At 40.2% G+C, this 15,049-nt stretch overlaps 1 protein-coding gene across 2 annotated transcripts in view; it reads right to left on the bottom strand.

Annotated features, from left to right (window-relative positions):
* myo1cb (myosin Ic, paralog b) overlaps positions 1-12,991 on the bottom strand; it is a 45,667-nt gene extending 32,676 nt beyond the window's left edge. Inside the window, exon 1 of one of the 2 annotated variants that reach the window (XM_058413154.1) lies at positions 12,724-12,991. In XM_058413154.1, coding sequence (XP_058269137.1) covers positions 12,724-12,816 — 93 coding nt within the window. In that variant the 5' untranslated portion in view covers positions 12,817-12,991. Of the gene's footprint in view, positions 1-9,070; positions 9,482-12,723 lie in introns of those variants that run through there. The other variant, XM_058413157.1, reaches the window with a different exon arrangement.
* Between the last annotated feature and the right edge of the window lie 2,058 nt (positions 12,992-15,049).

Raw genomic sequence — 15,049 nt, 5'->3', positions numbered from 1 at the left:
TTCACAGCTTGCTAATGTAAGCATGAAGTTGACGTGACATATTCGCCCTCTCTTGAAAATCCTCTGTATTCTGCAGTGTGGACTTGCAGAGGAAGAGCTCTCTTTAAAGCAGCCTATCACATCTGTATCCCAACTCAGTGTTTGAAAAGCCTGCATACATGCTGCTCCCAACTGACACACATGCAGGGACACACCATCTCCTACACCACAGTGCTAGCTTTTACACCTATCCAGCACTTAACTAGTAATTCTTTAAAAAATGTTCCATAAAGATGTCTGTCATTCCTCTGCATTAGCAGAGATGGAATTTAGCGTGAGGAGGAATGCTAGCCTGGACGCATAAACATACCTCTCAGCTGTCACTGTAGGGGGAGTGAACTGCGGACAGATGCAGAAAATGGGTCAGGTTAAGGTCAATACATCATGGCACAGTTAAGCTCTTCGATTGCTGAACCAAATATCCAAAAAATAGACATCCAAGAAAAAAGGATAGGGGAAAAATTACAAGTCTAAGGAAGAAATTGTGTGTGGGAAAGACAACGCAAACAAGAGCAGGACATTTTAATGGGTACGGTTTTATTAATGAACTTAAAATGAAAATCAGTACTGAAACGCTAACTATGAAATTTGACTGTGCTTGTTTATATTTCAATGCATATTTCCTAAACCTCCATGAAGTATATTATCTAGTAGATAGAGCAGATAGAGTAGAGCAAAGAAAGATGAAAGATATGAAAATGCACTCATAAAATGTACCTCAAAGTGAGAAAAAAATATAGTGACAGGAAAACATCCATCTTTGCCAAGGGCACACTGAAATGCCAGAAATCAACCAAGCACAGAGAACACTGAGACACTGCTTAAGTCATGATTAATTTTTAAATAGATTTGTAATGATGCTGTGTTGTTCAAGCTTGTTTGGTCAGAGGTAGCGATATTCAGCATTTCCATGTGTGCTTATTTGTTAATTGTCTGTACTCGGCACAAGCTGATTCTTGTCTGCTGTGATCAAGTGACATGATCCAAGCTGCAGATTTGCACGAACCATGCAGCTAAACAAATAGGTAAACAAATCTGAACAGGTCACTTTACGTAATTAGCTTCTAATGCCTTGAATGTGGAGACTGGAGATCACCTCAGGGAAGGTCCGGATGGTCATGGAGAAAAAACAGAAAATTGTATTTGCTGCATGGCAATTATAAAAAGCTTTCCTTCATTCTTATCACTCTTTTCAGTTGACATTTTGAGTTCCAGATTCAGTCCCAAGTTCTAGGGCACTGGAGCGGTACTCGCTTGCACTGTATATTGATTGCTTCATTTAGCATGCAAATATGTCCCTCATGTAACCTAGATGCAGCCTGAAATTGTGTAAAAATAGCCAGTTACGGTCACCTCAAACTAAACAAACTGCAAGAAATACAGTCTACAAATTTTCTCTAAAACACAAGGCGGCGGTTTTCACAATACTACCCCTTTTGGCAGTAATATAACCCTTTATACCTCATCTAAGATGAATGCAAGAAAATTCACGGTATACTCAGACGAGATGGGACAAGTAAAAGAACTCTACGCATTCCGATCATCCCGAGGGCCCTGTACCCCACAGCCACTCCCTTCAGGCTGTGCTTTGCTCTGTGGGCATGGCAAAGTCTGGCTATATCAGTCACATGCCAGCTAGAAATCCCAACTCCGGAAGTTAGAGGGCCACTTGGCTGGAATTTCTGCAGCCTCAATCTCCTCCTCCCGGTGCTTAGAATACTCACAGAGCCTTATAAGGGCAGGTCATGCTGTTCGGAGCAGGGCAGGGGGTTCCCACAAGAGTTCCAGAGCCTGTCCAATGCTGAGTAGATAGAACAGCTACCTTCGGGTCTAAACAGAGGATCTGCTACAGAAGCCGAACGTTTAATGAAGCTGGAGACTCAGAACTACAGCCAGATGTTTATCATCTCTGTTATTTAAAATTGGGTTCAGATGAAATAGTGAATTACATCCAGGAAGCGGCAGCTGCACGTACTCTGTGTGCTTCTCTGCTAATAAGTTACACTGATGTTTAGATGCTACCTAAATGTTTAAAGCAGGCTAAAAAAGCTGTAACAACTGGGCTGAATTATCAAACACAGGACACTATAGTTTGCTGTTTATAGTTAAATAGTCTGTTGAGTCTCGCAAATGGATGAACCCTTAAGACAACCGCTTGATAATTATTATTTACTCTGTTACACATGGATATACACACACAGACACACAAACACTCATTCAGTCAACAATCATCCTAGTGGTACATTTTTGGGAAGTGGAAAGAAATTGTAGAACCCAGTGGATACCCACACAGACGCTGGAAGAACATGAGAAACTCCAGGCAGACAGAAACCCGAGCTCACAATCAAACAGGGGACCCTGGAGCTGTGAGGTGGCCCTTCAAACCTCAAAGGTCATAAAATATCTTAGGAAATACACGTAAGGTAAGTGCTAGTCAGGCGACCTCACCTTCTTTTCGCTGTATACAATTTTTGAATGTGAACCTGATTACAATAAGGCTTGGTGGTAATTAGACTAAATATTCACACTGTTTGCATTTGTGGCACTGAGGAATAGGTCAAGTGACTCATATTGTTAAGCATGGGATCATTTTACCAAGAAAATGAATAAATAACAGGGATTAACTTTGACAAAAGAATGAATTGGAGGTCTGACACACCAGTCACATACAACAACAATGGAATGTCAGCATTACAACATTTCCTTAGCCAAAACAGCCAAACCATAGTCAAGGGGAGAAGTTAACACAATGTAGCTGCAGAAGGCTCTGACAAGGGCTATTACTACCCCACAAAGCCACATATCAGTAGTAGGTCATTTGGAATTACTCCCAGTTGGTTAGCAGACAGATCGAGCTTATGAAATCATGGCGACGATCATGCCCGGCCATTCCACACATTGCACCCATAATTACGAGATACCAGTGTTCCCATGAGTGAGGAGGAAATATTCTGGCAGTCATGATGAGCATCTGCTTCATTCTTTAAGCTTCGCACAAAAACATTACATACAATCCTGAATGTTAAAAATCTTGCCAGACTGAAACGCAAGAACAGAAAGCAGTATAATGTAATCCTATAGGCATACTGAGAGTAAAAAAGCTAAACATGCCAGCACATACCACCTTTATCTAGGTACCGATATCTTTTCCATCAGTTTGCATGTAATAGCATTCCTGAACACGCATTTCCCCTTTATTTTATCAGACATTTTTCTTACTGTTTTGTGTAAAAGGCCCACATCTAACCCCATATAACACCCCCATAGCATTCACAGCATATCATCAATACGAGGCATAGGCTGAACGGTGTCCCTGCAATTCCAAGAAAGGCCACCTACTCATCATAACCGGCTTCATCAAACAGGTAGGGTAGCTTTTCTGAGAAAATGAACAGCGTGTTCTCTCTGAAAATGAGTTTTGATGAATGATGTTTTCTCCTCAGTGTTCAAAAGCTGTCTTAAAAACCTCTATGCTAAACTATCTCAGTTTAGTAAAAGATACACTGAGTAAAACAATGTTCAAGCTTGGAGACTTGGAGTCGAAGACTGAAGAGTTATACACACTTCTGTTCAGTTCAATCCCAGCTTGACCATAGCAGTTGCCTATACACATTCTCAGCTGGTCAAACTGGTACCATTTTTGCCAGCTGGTAAGTTCTTGTAAAATAGGAAACAGTTTTTGAATGACTGCTATACTGTTAAAAAAAAAATAACACAATAGTAAGACATTTTGAGAACATTACATACGTAATACAGAAAATTGTAAAATAACTTACTAGTCTGACCAGTTTGACCAGTGTATTGGCAGCTGGTCAAATTTTTCAGCACTCTTTGCTTTCACCTGCCACTCGGACATGATTTCCATGAGGCTTTTAAGCAATAAAATTGGTAGACATCTAATTTGAGTATGGTTAAATATACTTTACTACGTTATAGGTAGTGGCTAAATAACTCCGGAGCTAAAGTAAACTTTACGCAGTAAACAAGCTAAAACATTAAAATAAATAAAGTTATCTAAAATCAACCAATCATGTGGCTGCAGCACACTGCATTAATTCATGCAGATACAAGTCAAGCATGGCATTGATGTTGGCATGGACGTTGTTACCAGAAGGGCTGGTTTTAAGCTTTTTAAAAACTGCTGATCTGCTGGGGTTTTCACACAACAGTCAACAGAATTTACACAGACAACAAACATCAAGTAAGCAGTGGTTCTGTGGGTGGCAACAAGCCATTGATGAGAGAGATCAGAAGAGAATGACCAGATTGCTTAGACCCAGTAGTAAGGCTAGGGTAACTCGAATTACCAGTCTTTACAAGCATGATGAGCAGAAAAGCATCTCAGCATGCACAAAACATCCAATCTTGAGGTGGATGGGCTACAACAACAGAAGACCATATCAGGTTCCACTCCTGTCAGCTAAGAAATGAAACGTTACAGACTCACTCAAACTAGACAGTTGAAGATTAGAAGAAGAAAAAGAAAATCACCTGGTCTTTTTCCAGTTTTCATCTGTCCATTTTCAGGAACTGAAGCGCTTGTCTTGTATCTGTATGATTTTATGCATTGTGCTGCTGACACGTGATTGGCTGATTTAATAACTGTGTGACTATGCAGTTGTACACATTGAAGTCCACTAATAAAGTGGACGGTGAGTCTACATTTTCATATGCAGGTATTTCAGTTGGAGACTTGAAAGGAAAACAAATCATCCTGGGAGAGGAACTAGAGCGAAACATGAAGTGACAGATACAAAACATCTCTCAAAGACACTGTGATGTGAAAGCAATCTTTTTTTTTTACTTGTACTGTACAGTTTCAGTACCTTTCCCTGATACACTCTGAAAAACTCACTACTCCACTAAACATGACACAATTACCGGAATACTGACACTAGAGTCCATGCTTTTCCAACAGTTTTTATCACACTTTCTGTGGTCAAAGCTGCAGAGCTTATCTCAGTGGTAGAATAAACCGGGTTAATGGTTAACACAGACCTGAGATGTATGAGAGTGTGTGAAACTGAGCATGTGCGCAAGAGATAGCATTTTACCAACTAAGTATGTGTTTTGATGCCATAATGCCATAAAACAGCTTCGGTATCATTACTTCTAAATGGTATCCATTTCAATACTCTATAGCAGAAACATACACACACACACAGTCTCAAAAATACTACATTTAGTAGGTGTTTTATCTGATTGTACTGCATATGGGGATTTCTGTGAGTCAACTAGCAATACATAAATGTCTACCACATACCACCAGCATGAGGATAAGGATGAGGAGGAGATAACACGAGGGAGACTGATCGTCTATACGCAAACCTACCTTCCGTATCATCCTGTGTGGTGTTGATAAGCTGAAACACAGTGACTCCATGTTAATGGCTCAATCGACCTAATTACACTACACCACTATATTGTCAGATTAGGTTCCAGTAAAGGTTAAGACAGATATTAAATACTGATTAATTATTTTAATGTGAAAGAAATTGATAATCTTTGTCACTATGAGGCAGTGTTTGCTTTGACTTTTATCATCAGGAAACAAAATCTATAGGTGCGTAATACTTGATGTTTTCTTGATACTCATTATATATCAGGATATTTAGTTTCACTGAATGAGCACATACTAGCAAATGCATATTGACTGGCACAATATGATTGTTTTCTACTGAAAAACTGTTGGGCCCTTGAGCCAAACACCCAACCCACCCTGCTCCAGGGGCACTGCATCATGTCTGACCCTGCGCTCTGACCCCAACCTCCAAGGGTGGGATATGTGAAGAAAGAATTTCACTGTGCAGTAATGTATATGTGACAAATAAAGACAACTTAACTTAAAAATATGAGTCCCACAACATTTTCAGATAACATTCTCACATTGCACACATTTACTTGCCTCTAATAACTATTTCCCCGTCCTGCCTCCACTGCTCTGTCTCTTCTTGTCGGTCATTACATGTGATGTAACATGTTAGAGGATTAAAGTAGAACTTACGCCACAGAGGTAATCAGCAAAGCTTGTACGTGTGTGTGTTTGTTTGTGTTTGGGATCTTAAGTCCCAAGAAACTGCAAAATCAGCACATTTGACTTCTCTGAGCAGGTAAATTTGAATGTGTGTGAATGTAACGCAATCCTCTTTCGAAGCAAATGAGGCACAATTAAACTCACTGACACAAATCTAAATAATTCCACGTGAACCAGGGTAACAGATCCAAGAGCTGTGAAGTGGCAGTTAAAGCTCTAGTGCCTATAGTTTTTTTTTTTTTTATTTCCTGATATGGAACTGAATTAAATCCAAGGGCGTTGCCCTTCAGCTCTGGGAAACTTGTGGAAAAGCCGCAGCTAAATCTGGAGAAGCTGCAGACCTAACAATGACCTAATGACGTGCCAAGACTTTTACTCATTCCCCTCACAACTGAATCCACATACTGGGAGTTTCTCTTTCTCAGGGTTGCTTATTCTATGCGCTCTCTCTCTCTCTCTCTCTCTAACCCTTTGCATGGAGAACACAGATTTTAAATTGCGTGTGTCTACCCAGGAAATGTCTATGGTCCATTGCCCTTTCAGTTCTTTTGAAAACTGAGACATCAAACTGTAAGTCATGAGCGACACACATCTAACTATTAACAAAAGCCTTCACCCTCTGTTGCTGCTAAATTACAGATGCTTCAGCTATTACTAATAAATCATCTCCTGAGATGGGATTCTGGTAAGTGTTGGTGGAGCTGAACTGAAAGAGTCACTGAAAGGTAATAACCTTTGCTTGGCAGGGCTTTGGGTCAGTCCTCGGTACTTCCTGCTGTGTATGCTTTCGAAGCAGGTGTATCCCCTGCTCTCTCCAGGGGCAGTAATACATTGACAGCTGACACAAGAGGACAAGATTTCCTCCAAAGTCCATGTCACTGGTGCTGAATGAGCCTTATCACTAGTTTTAGCTACATGCGCAAGTTCTGAATCATAACAGATACATTTTGTAAATATCTGACAAACACTGAGTAATTAGAAGATAACGGTATAGACTAAACAAGCGGTTGAATCATAGTTAGCTCTTTTGTCTGGTCCTGAAAGCAGGTTCCTGCTGCTAGAGAACACAGCTTTTTGCTGACAGAGCTCTGACATAGGAGGGTCCAGGGACAGCTGGAAAAAAACTTAGGCCCAAAAGCTGCTTTTTTTTTTTTTAACCAAACCAGATTCCTGCTGCTCTTGAAAAAAGAAAAAAAAGTGCTAGATATCTGATTTCAAGTACCAATCCTACAGCCTGGAAAGCATGTTAAATAGTTAGCCAAAGTTTACATGCCTGGTCTAGCAGCTTTGTGATGGAAAACTGTACTAAAGTGAAATCAATACTTTCGGCTCCAATGCAAATACTGAATGACATCACCTCCGTGTGTTAGTCATGTTATTAGATGGGAGGTCACATGACAATGAACCTATTAGAGTGGATTATACTGCAAGCTCTCACTGATTATGAAATTAGAGTGATGTGGATCAAACTATTACACAATTAAAAACAAAATGTTCATAAAGTCCATACTGCTGTACTGGGTTCATGTAGTGTTCCCTTTCAATACTAAACATGACTCAACAGTTAAGGGTTACTGATCTGAAGAATTTCAGGCCTCAGCATTACCAAGCTACTGCTGTTGGGCCCTTGGGCAAGGCCCTTAACCCTCTCTGCTCCAGGGGTGCAGTATCATGGCAGACCCTCTGCTATGGCCCCGGATTCTTAACAAGCTTGGCTATGTAAAGAAAAGAATATCATTGTGCTGTAATATATATCTGACAAATAAAGGCTTCTACTTTGTTTCAAGTGCTGTTTTTTCCTTCTTCGTGTTTACCTTTTTACTGACGTGTTATGGATGCGTCTGTGAAGCAGGTTTAAATATAAAAAGATTAAATATCAAGACATTTCTCTCTACATGATTGACATGACTGATATCCTGTATGAATCTACAGTCTGGGATAGAAAGAAATCAGCCCCAGCCTTGCTTCTTCATACCATCCTCGTGGGGGTTTTTTCTTCTTCTTTTGCATTCGGTTCCACGAACCTCTGACATGTTAACAACAAACCTAATATCGATTGTCTTTTTATCTGTGAAAGGTCGAGAGGGTTATTATTTCTTATTAACTTCTTATTTCTTACTAACCTGCACTTATCTCTAAAGAAATGATCCGATATGTACTGGTTCATTCATGCAACACTGACAGCAGAATGTCAGCCAACATGTTGCTCAACACACCTTTTCTTTCTCTTTGGGGAAATTCCTCTATCAATTCTCCAAGACTAGATGCTTGTAGAAATGTGACGGATGACAGCGGTGAAAGGACAGGCGCACGGAGGGGAGGGGGGAGTGTGAGAGGACACTCAAGGACATGACCTACTTCCAATCTTAACAGGACTTCTCAGCACTCTCACATGTAATCATGACAACCCACATCCTATGTCTAGGGCAGAGAGGATGAATCCGCTGAGATGGTAATAAAACCCTGATCATTGCAGGAGTCTCATGGGCTGAGGAGTACCAGCTGCTCTACTACCCACTGGTGTGCATTTTTTCCATAAGCAGATGTGAGTGTAGGTCTGGTGTCACGCAATCTCTGAATAAATACATGACCTAAGAAACCGAAGGACACCACGTGTACTTGTTTCACGACCAAGCGCGTGTTAAAACGTTACCAAATCCAGTTTACGCGCACGCGCAAAATGACTGGTGTTGTAACCCCAACAGGCTTAAATACGCAAACAAACTGAAAGCAGAATACATAACTATATGGGGTAATTATAGTGCTTAAAAACCGGGTCTCTAAAAACCGGGTCTCAGAAAAGATCCGAAGCCAAAACTAACAACGTGATGTACAATGTGGCAAACTGAATGAACTTTCTCTCAAAGTTCACATTAAGGGTAGGGGGAAACCCGCTAGTTGAACACATTAGTGTCGGGTTGCGTTGATATTTATATTCTAGGCTGTTTATATGTAGTAGAACATAATGAACTGAAACTTATAATAAGGTCGTCTTACCTTAAAACCTCAAAGCCGGAATCGTTCCTTAAAGCGTTTCTCCAGACTCCGCGTCTCACTACACTGTATATAACATTGCATTCATTGAAGTCAAGCTTTAAGAAAAGGATGTTAATTCCTGTTCAAAGTGTCTTCTCCTTCGTCGTCTATGTGATGATCCAGTACTTGATAATCTGCCCTTGATGAATGAATGTAGGCTGCGACGCTCAGAAAAATGTCAGCGGTTTTCTCTTCTAACTGCAAAACCCAATAGCAGATGGTTAAAGGCTATAGTTCACTGGTCAGTCAGTGTGAACTGAACTGGCTGTAGTGGAGAATGAGCTTAGAGCCCTGAATGGAGAAATATTATGAGATAGATTAGATAGACATGCAGGCAGGCCACCCCACCCCTTTCAACCATACACCTAGTGACAGGAAGTTCACACAGCCAAACCCACGACCAGTGTGTGTGTGTGTGTGTGTGTGTGTGTGTGTGTGTGTGTGTGTGTGTGTGTACAGTCAGCGTCTGACATAATACAGTAAACCTAAACCCAGTTACCACTAAATTCTTAAAGTTTGAGATTGCCTGCTTAGGAATTGTTGTTTTTGTTTTTGTTTGTTTGTTTTTGTTTATTAGCGTCGCGTGATGTTCTATTAATCAGATGTCTATAGATCAAAAGCGATTAAACTAAATTCAATATCCCCAAAAGGTGAATAGTTGAAATGGCACTGAGCATTAGGCTTTGTTTAGTGTAAATAATGGATTTTCTTTGAGTAAATACAGCAGCTGCAAGATTTTACCTAGTACAGGCGTTGCTCCTGCACTAAATTTGCTTTGCCCTGCCACCTAGTGATGAACGGTGGTATTGCATCTTAGTCAGGACCTCTTAGGAAACTTGGTCATAAATAAATAGTAAGCATGGTACACGTAGAGTGGGAATTATAGAGGACTGTATATAGAGATGAGTGAAAGCATATTGTAGTTGTATTAGCATATTGCACTTTGCGTAAATAAATTGGATGTGTCAGAAAGACACACACACACTTTATCTCCAACAACAGGACATACCAGTTCTAAACTGTTGACACTGCCGCAGGTTTTACTCCCTCATTACATATTCATTTACTGTATCCATCCACATCTGTAAGTGTATAACTCACATTCTTTAAGCTCATTTATTCATTAGTATTATCTTCAGGAGCTGCATAATCCTGGTCATAGTAGCAGTGGAGCAGGAATACAGGAATGCACCCTGGATGGAATACCAGTCCACCACACACACACACACAGACACACATTCACACTGTCATTCACACCTAAGGGCAATTCAGTGTAGCCGGTTCCCCTGGCCTGTTTTTAGGAGGTGGCAGAAAACTGGAGAACGCTGAGAAATCCCACACAGACACATAGAGAACATACAAATCACTACACAGACAATAATCCAAGCCATGCGGCAGCGAGAGTGAGGTTCTCAGTGCTCAGGGTTGACAAATATTATAAGCTGTAATAGAAATAATCTAAGCATTTCTGCTAAATTATATATAGGAAACATGAAACGCATACCATAATCACCCCCAATCTCTCTTAAGAATGAAATGTTATTTGCCACTTAGCAGAATTATGAAACTTATTCATTCATCATCAATAACCGCTTTATTCTGGTCAGGTTCATGGTGTCCTGGAACCTATCCCGGGAACACTGAGGCAGGAATGTACCCTGGATGTGACTATGATACTATGAATAGGCTATTTACTGAATTCGCTGTGTATTCCACAGTTCAGGGCTTTCATATTGAACACAGTGTTACACATATTGTACACAGGGTACAGTCCTGACTGACAAATCCTGCATAGCAAGTGATGGACTGCAGTCAGTAATCTTATATTGTAGCTTTACCTGCAAAATGACCAGTGAGGATAGCTGCATCGATTAACCATAATATGTTATAGAATAATATAAAATACCTATTGTGTAGGCTGTGTTAGGAAAAACACAAATGTCCCAATACCTGCACAGTGTATTAGTACATCCATCCATCCATTTTCTATACCCGCTTTATTCTTAATTAGGGTCACGGGGATATGCTGGAGCCTATCCCAGCACACATTGGGCGAAAGGCAGGAGTACACCCTGGACAGGTCTATATTAGTACATAATTATTATTATTATTATCCTAAGAAATTAATTAAACATGTTGGGTGAATAGTCCTGTGTGTAAGACCCTTGCCCAGGCTCATAGTCGGCGTGAGAGTAGCATTAAGCAGATTTGTGTAGGAGAGCCAAAAAAGGAGGAAAGGTTGTATCCTGTTGACAATGCAAAGCTGGACAGACAGGCTGTACTTCAGGGTGTGTACCTGTCTCCTGTCACCGCTCGAGTGGAAATGGGCATAACAGCAATTGTTCCTGTCTTGATAGCTCATTAATAGCTCAATAATAGCTCAAAGAGTAGATTGCTTTCTTTCTTACACTGATGCCATACACACACACACACACACAGGGTGATGTGACCTTGGAGGAATGTCAGGAAAAACGTTCGGCTCCAAAATGCCTGTTTACACAAAATGTAATCTCTCATATGCCTCCTTCAAGAAACTTTCATACAGCACGCTCTACCTTATTGTATGCTTTGTTTTAGTGCATAACCGTGAAGGAACTTTAATAATGAATAATTAACAAACACCTTTGATTATTGTGTTCATGTCGATGCAACAGGAATATATTTGCTGCCTTATCTAATGCCGCACACTATGTAACAACTATATGAATATAAAGGATATAATAAAGAAACTGTACAGCACGAGCTGACAGAAATCTTGTATGTCATTTATTCATCAATCCACTATGCCACCAAACCCAAGAAACAATTTCATTTTATTTTAATTTACTTTTTACATTTCAGACAGACAGAAGAACGTAGGACTGGGTGCTAATATCTGCATTCAGTGTCTGGTTATTTAGAAATTGTCATGTTAATGTAAACGATAAACAATGTTAGATAGGTGGGAAATGATAGAAAAGAGAAAATAAGAGAAGAGAGAACTTAAACTGGTGTAAAGGCAGTTCGGCTTTGGGCTAATATAGAAATAGAAATATACAAGATAGATAGATAGATAGATAGATAGATAGATAGATAGATAGATAGATAGATAGATAGATAGATAGATAGATAGATAGATAGATAGATAGATAGATAGATAGATGGATAGATAGACTGAATTTATTGATCCCGCATAAATTAGGTTTACTTCAAATAGTCTGCTGCGTAGATAGTTTTTTCTTATTACATAAACAAGTGGCCTCCCAGTTTTCAGAAATCTTATTGCCTCACTGCTAAGATATTCTAGCACAAGTGATTTTGAGGTCAGATAGAAAACATGAAAGAGAAAGCTTCTTATTAGAGCACCTACATGTCTGAATAATGGTTGTCTCACTACTCTTTTGATAATGTCTTTGAGATTCGGTACAGGGCGCTGGGTGAACAGGTGATGAGGTTATAATTGATATCCCAGACGTCACTAATTAAACTCCAGTCCCTGATGTGGAAAATTTTAGTGTTGTTCCTAACGATTTCCACAGCAGCAGAGCAAGCGTGTCAACAACTCATAAACATCTAGTTGCTTTACCTAGTCAGCTAAGATCAAACTCTTCAAAAGAACTTTATAGAGCCTCTACCTTGGCGCAGCAGTTACAGTAGCTCTCTCCATTCTTCCCGGGAGGCAGGATGATCTCTCCTGTTGGAACCAGCTGAATCTTCAGCTCCATCATCTTGTCTGTTTCCCTTTACACCTCTCCACCACACACACCACTAACACTCCTCTGTGGATGCAAGAGATACAAAGCTCTTTTCTAAAGCCAGCTTCATTCACTTCATACAGTTTAAAGGAAAAAGTGACCGTGAGCGAGTTGCAGCGTTGTGGTGTCACCTGGAGGCAGTGAGACAGCCAATGTGAGTTTCCTCTATATAAGGCGAGGTAAGAGATACGGTGGGATGTCCGAGACTCTTCCCGAAGCCAGCCCTGCTGTATAATTAATGTTCCTGCTGGCTGAGCTGCTTTGGACGCCGTAGGTTTGCCGCCAGGGCTTCCTCCAGCCTCCAGCATCCTGTCCTCGACATTCCCAGATTAAATGCCAGAGGAAGGCATTTGCTTCCCTTACATACGCTGTGCAGTTATATGTGTATTTTCTCTATTTTGGGACAGAACCCATTAGTTCCCTCCCATTATTTGTTTTTGAGTTATTGAGGTTTGGATGAAAAATACTACGTTAGATATTAGACACTGTTTTCCATCATGAATATATATAAATATGTTGACAAACCCACTCTACAGAATGTCACTTTCAGTTGTCACAACAGGTTACTGTTTTAAGGCGCTTAGAAAGGGAACAAGGAAGGGATAGTTAGATAAGATATATCGTAGCCAAGAACTTTTGTGAGAGTGGGGCGTTAATGTTTTCAAATAAACATCCCCGCTGACCTTCAACCTGACTCTGGCAGGCTATTGACCCAGACATTCCTGTTTGTTCCTGAGAGGCATGTCACACCCAGCCCAAGTGATTAGACTCCTCTTATTATATTCATCCAAATACTGATAAATTATACATACTGTGACGTCTAGAGAATTTGAAACCCCACTTGACATATCCATAGAGGCACTGCATTCAATAATCGGCAAAATGTAATAGATATTATAAGAAGAAAATAATCTAAAAGCTGTGCTGGATGAAATAAAGTGTATGGCAAAACTTTTTAGAATTAGAGTTAGAGCTGCATGTAGGTTCTATAATATCAGATCATTTATTTTGTGTAGTGTGTGTGTGTGTGTGTGTGTGTCTGTGTGTGTGTGTGTGTGTGTGTGTGTGTGTGTGCAGCTTGTGCATGGTGGCACCTATTATCGTCAGTGATAGGTGTGTCAGTAAAATCTAGCAGGATTAAAAGAGGAAAAGACAGACACACATCCTATGACCTGTGACACAGCTGAGACATTCATGGTCCCTGGCATCAACAGGAAACAGCAGTCATGGTGTGTTGGCCCCTAGTGCCAGAATAAGACTTGACAGTACCAGTGATAACATTGGTGTGCTTTGTCAGACACAATGTTTATGTTAACACAATATGTACACGCTTTACAATTGATTTCTTATATTGGATCCGCTTGTAACCCGGGGTTCATTCATTTAATGCATAAATTACATTTATGTTACCTAGTGACTGTTCAGGATCTTGATATAGGTAATTAAATTTCTCAAAGCTTTAAATAGTCTCTCACGAGTAAAAAAAATACCATCTGTTGAATATGGTCATCTGTCAAACGCAGCGTATCTTTTGCAGGAAGAAGTGCACTGAGTGTGCTTCCTGCCCTTTCCCCTCCCTCTCGTTTCCCTTTCACATGCCTACCCCAACTACGCACACAGATATCAGATTGACCAATCCTTCCTAAAAAGTTAGAGCAACTGTAATTTCCACCTCGGATATAACTCTGATGTTAATTTATGCTGCAATCACAAAGTAAGAAAAACACACACAAGACAACCATGCCAGTTTACTGTGTCTCATTTCCCCCTGCTACCTTGTTTCAAATAGGCCTCAGTTGTGACAATATCCCTTTGTTTCCCATAAATATAATTAACATTGCACAATTAACCAAATCATTCTATAGTGTTGATATGTGTCTGATTTTGTTGCTCCGAATATATTGTAAGGCTGCACTGTTTGACCTGACACAGACTCTTAAGAGGAATTCCTTACAAACAGGATGCCGGCTGTAGGGAAATCGAGGAGTGAAGTTGTGTCCACTGATGACGGACGAAGGGCAAAACACAGTAACTAGACATCAATGCACTTTAGACCTAATGCCAGGTTTAGTAGCTGAATCCTTCTGAATGACTATTTTCAGCATAAAAAAAGAAGAAGCAAACACAAATAAAAATCTACAGCCATTGTATTGCCATTATACTCCGCTATCCTCATCCTTTATTAGCTTGAGCATATTTTCCACAG

This window comes from Hemibagrus wyckioides, linkage group LG17, assembly GCF_019097595.1.
Source record: "Hemibagrus wyckioides isolate EC202008001 linkage group LG17, SWU_Hwy_1.0, whole genome shotgun sequence".
Lineage (NCBI taxonomy): Eukaryota > Metazoa > Chordata > Actinopteri > Siluriformes > Bagridae > Hemibagrus > Hemibagrus wyckioides.
Note: the sequence above shows the minus strand (reverse complement) of the source record. Positions and strands in the feature narration are given on the sequence as shown.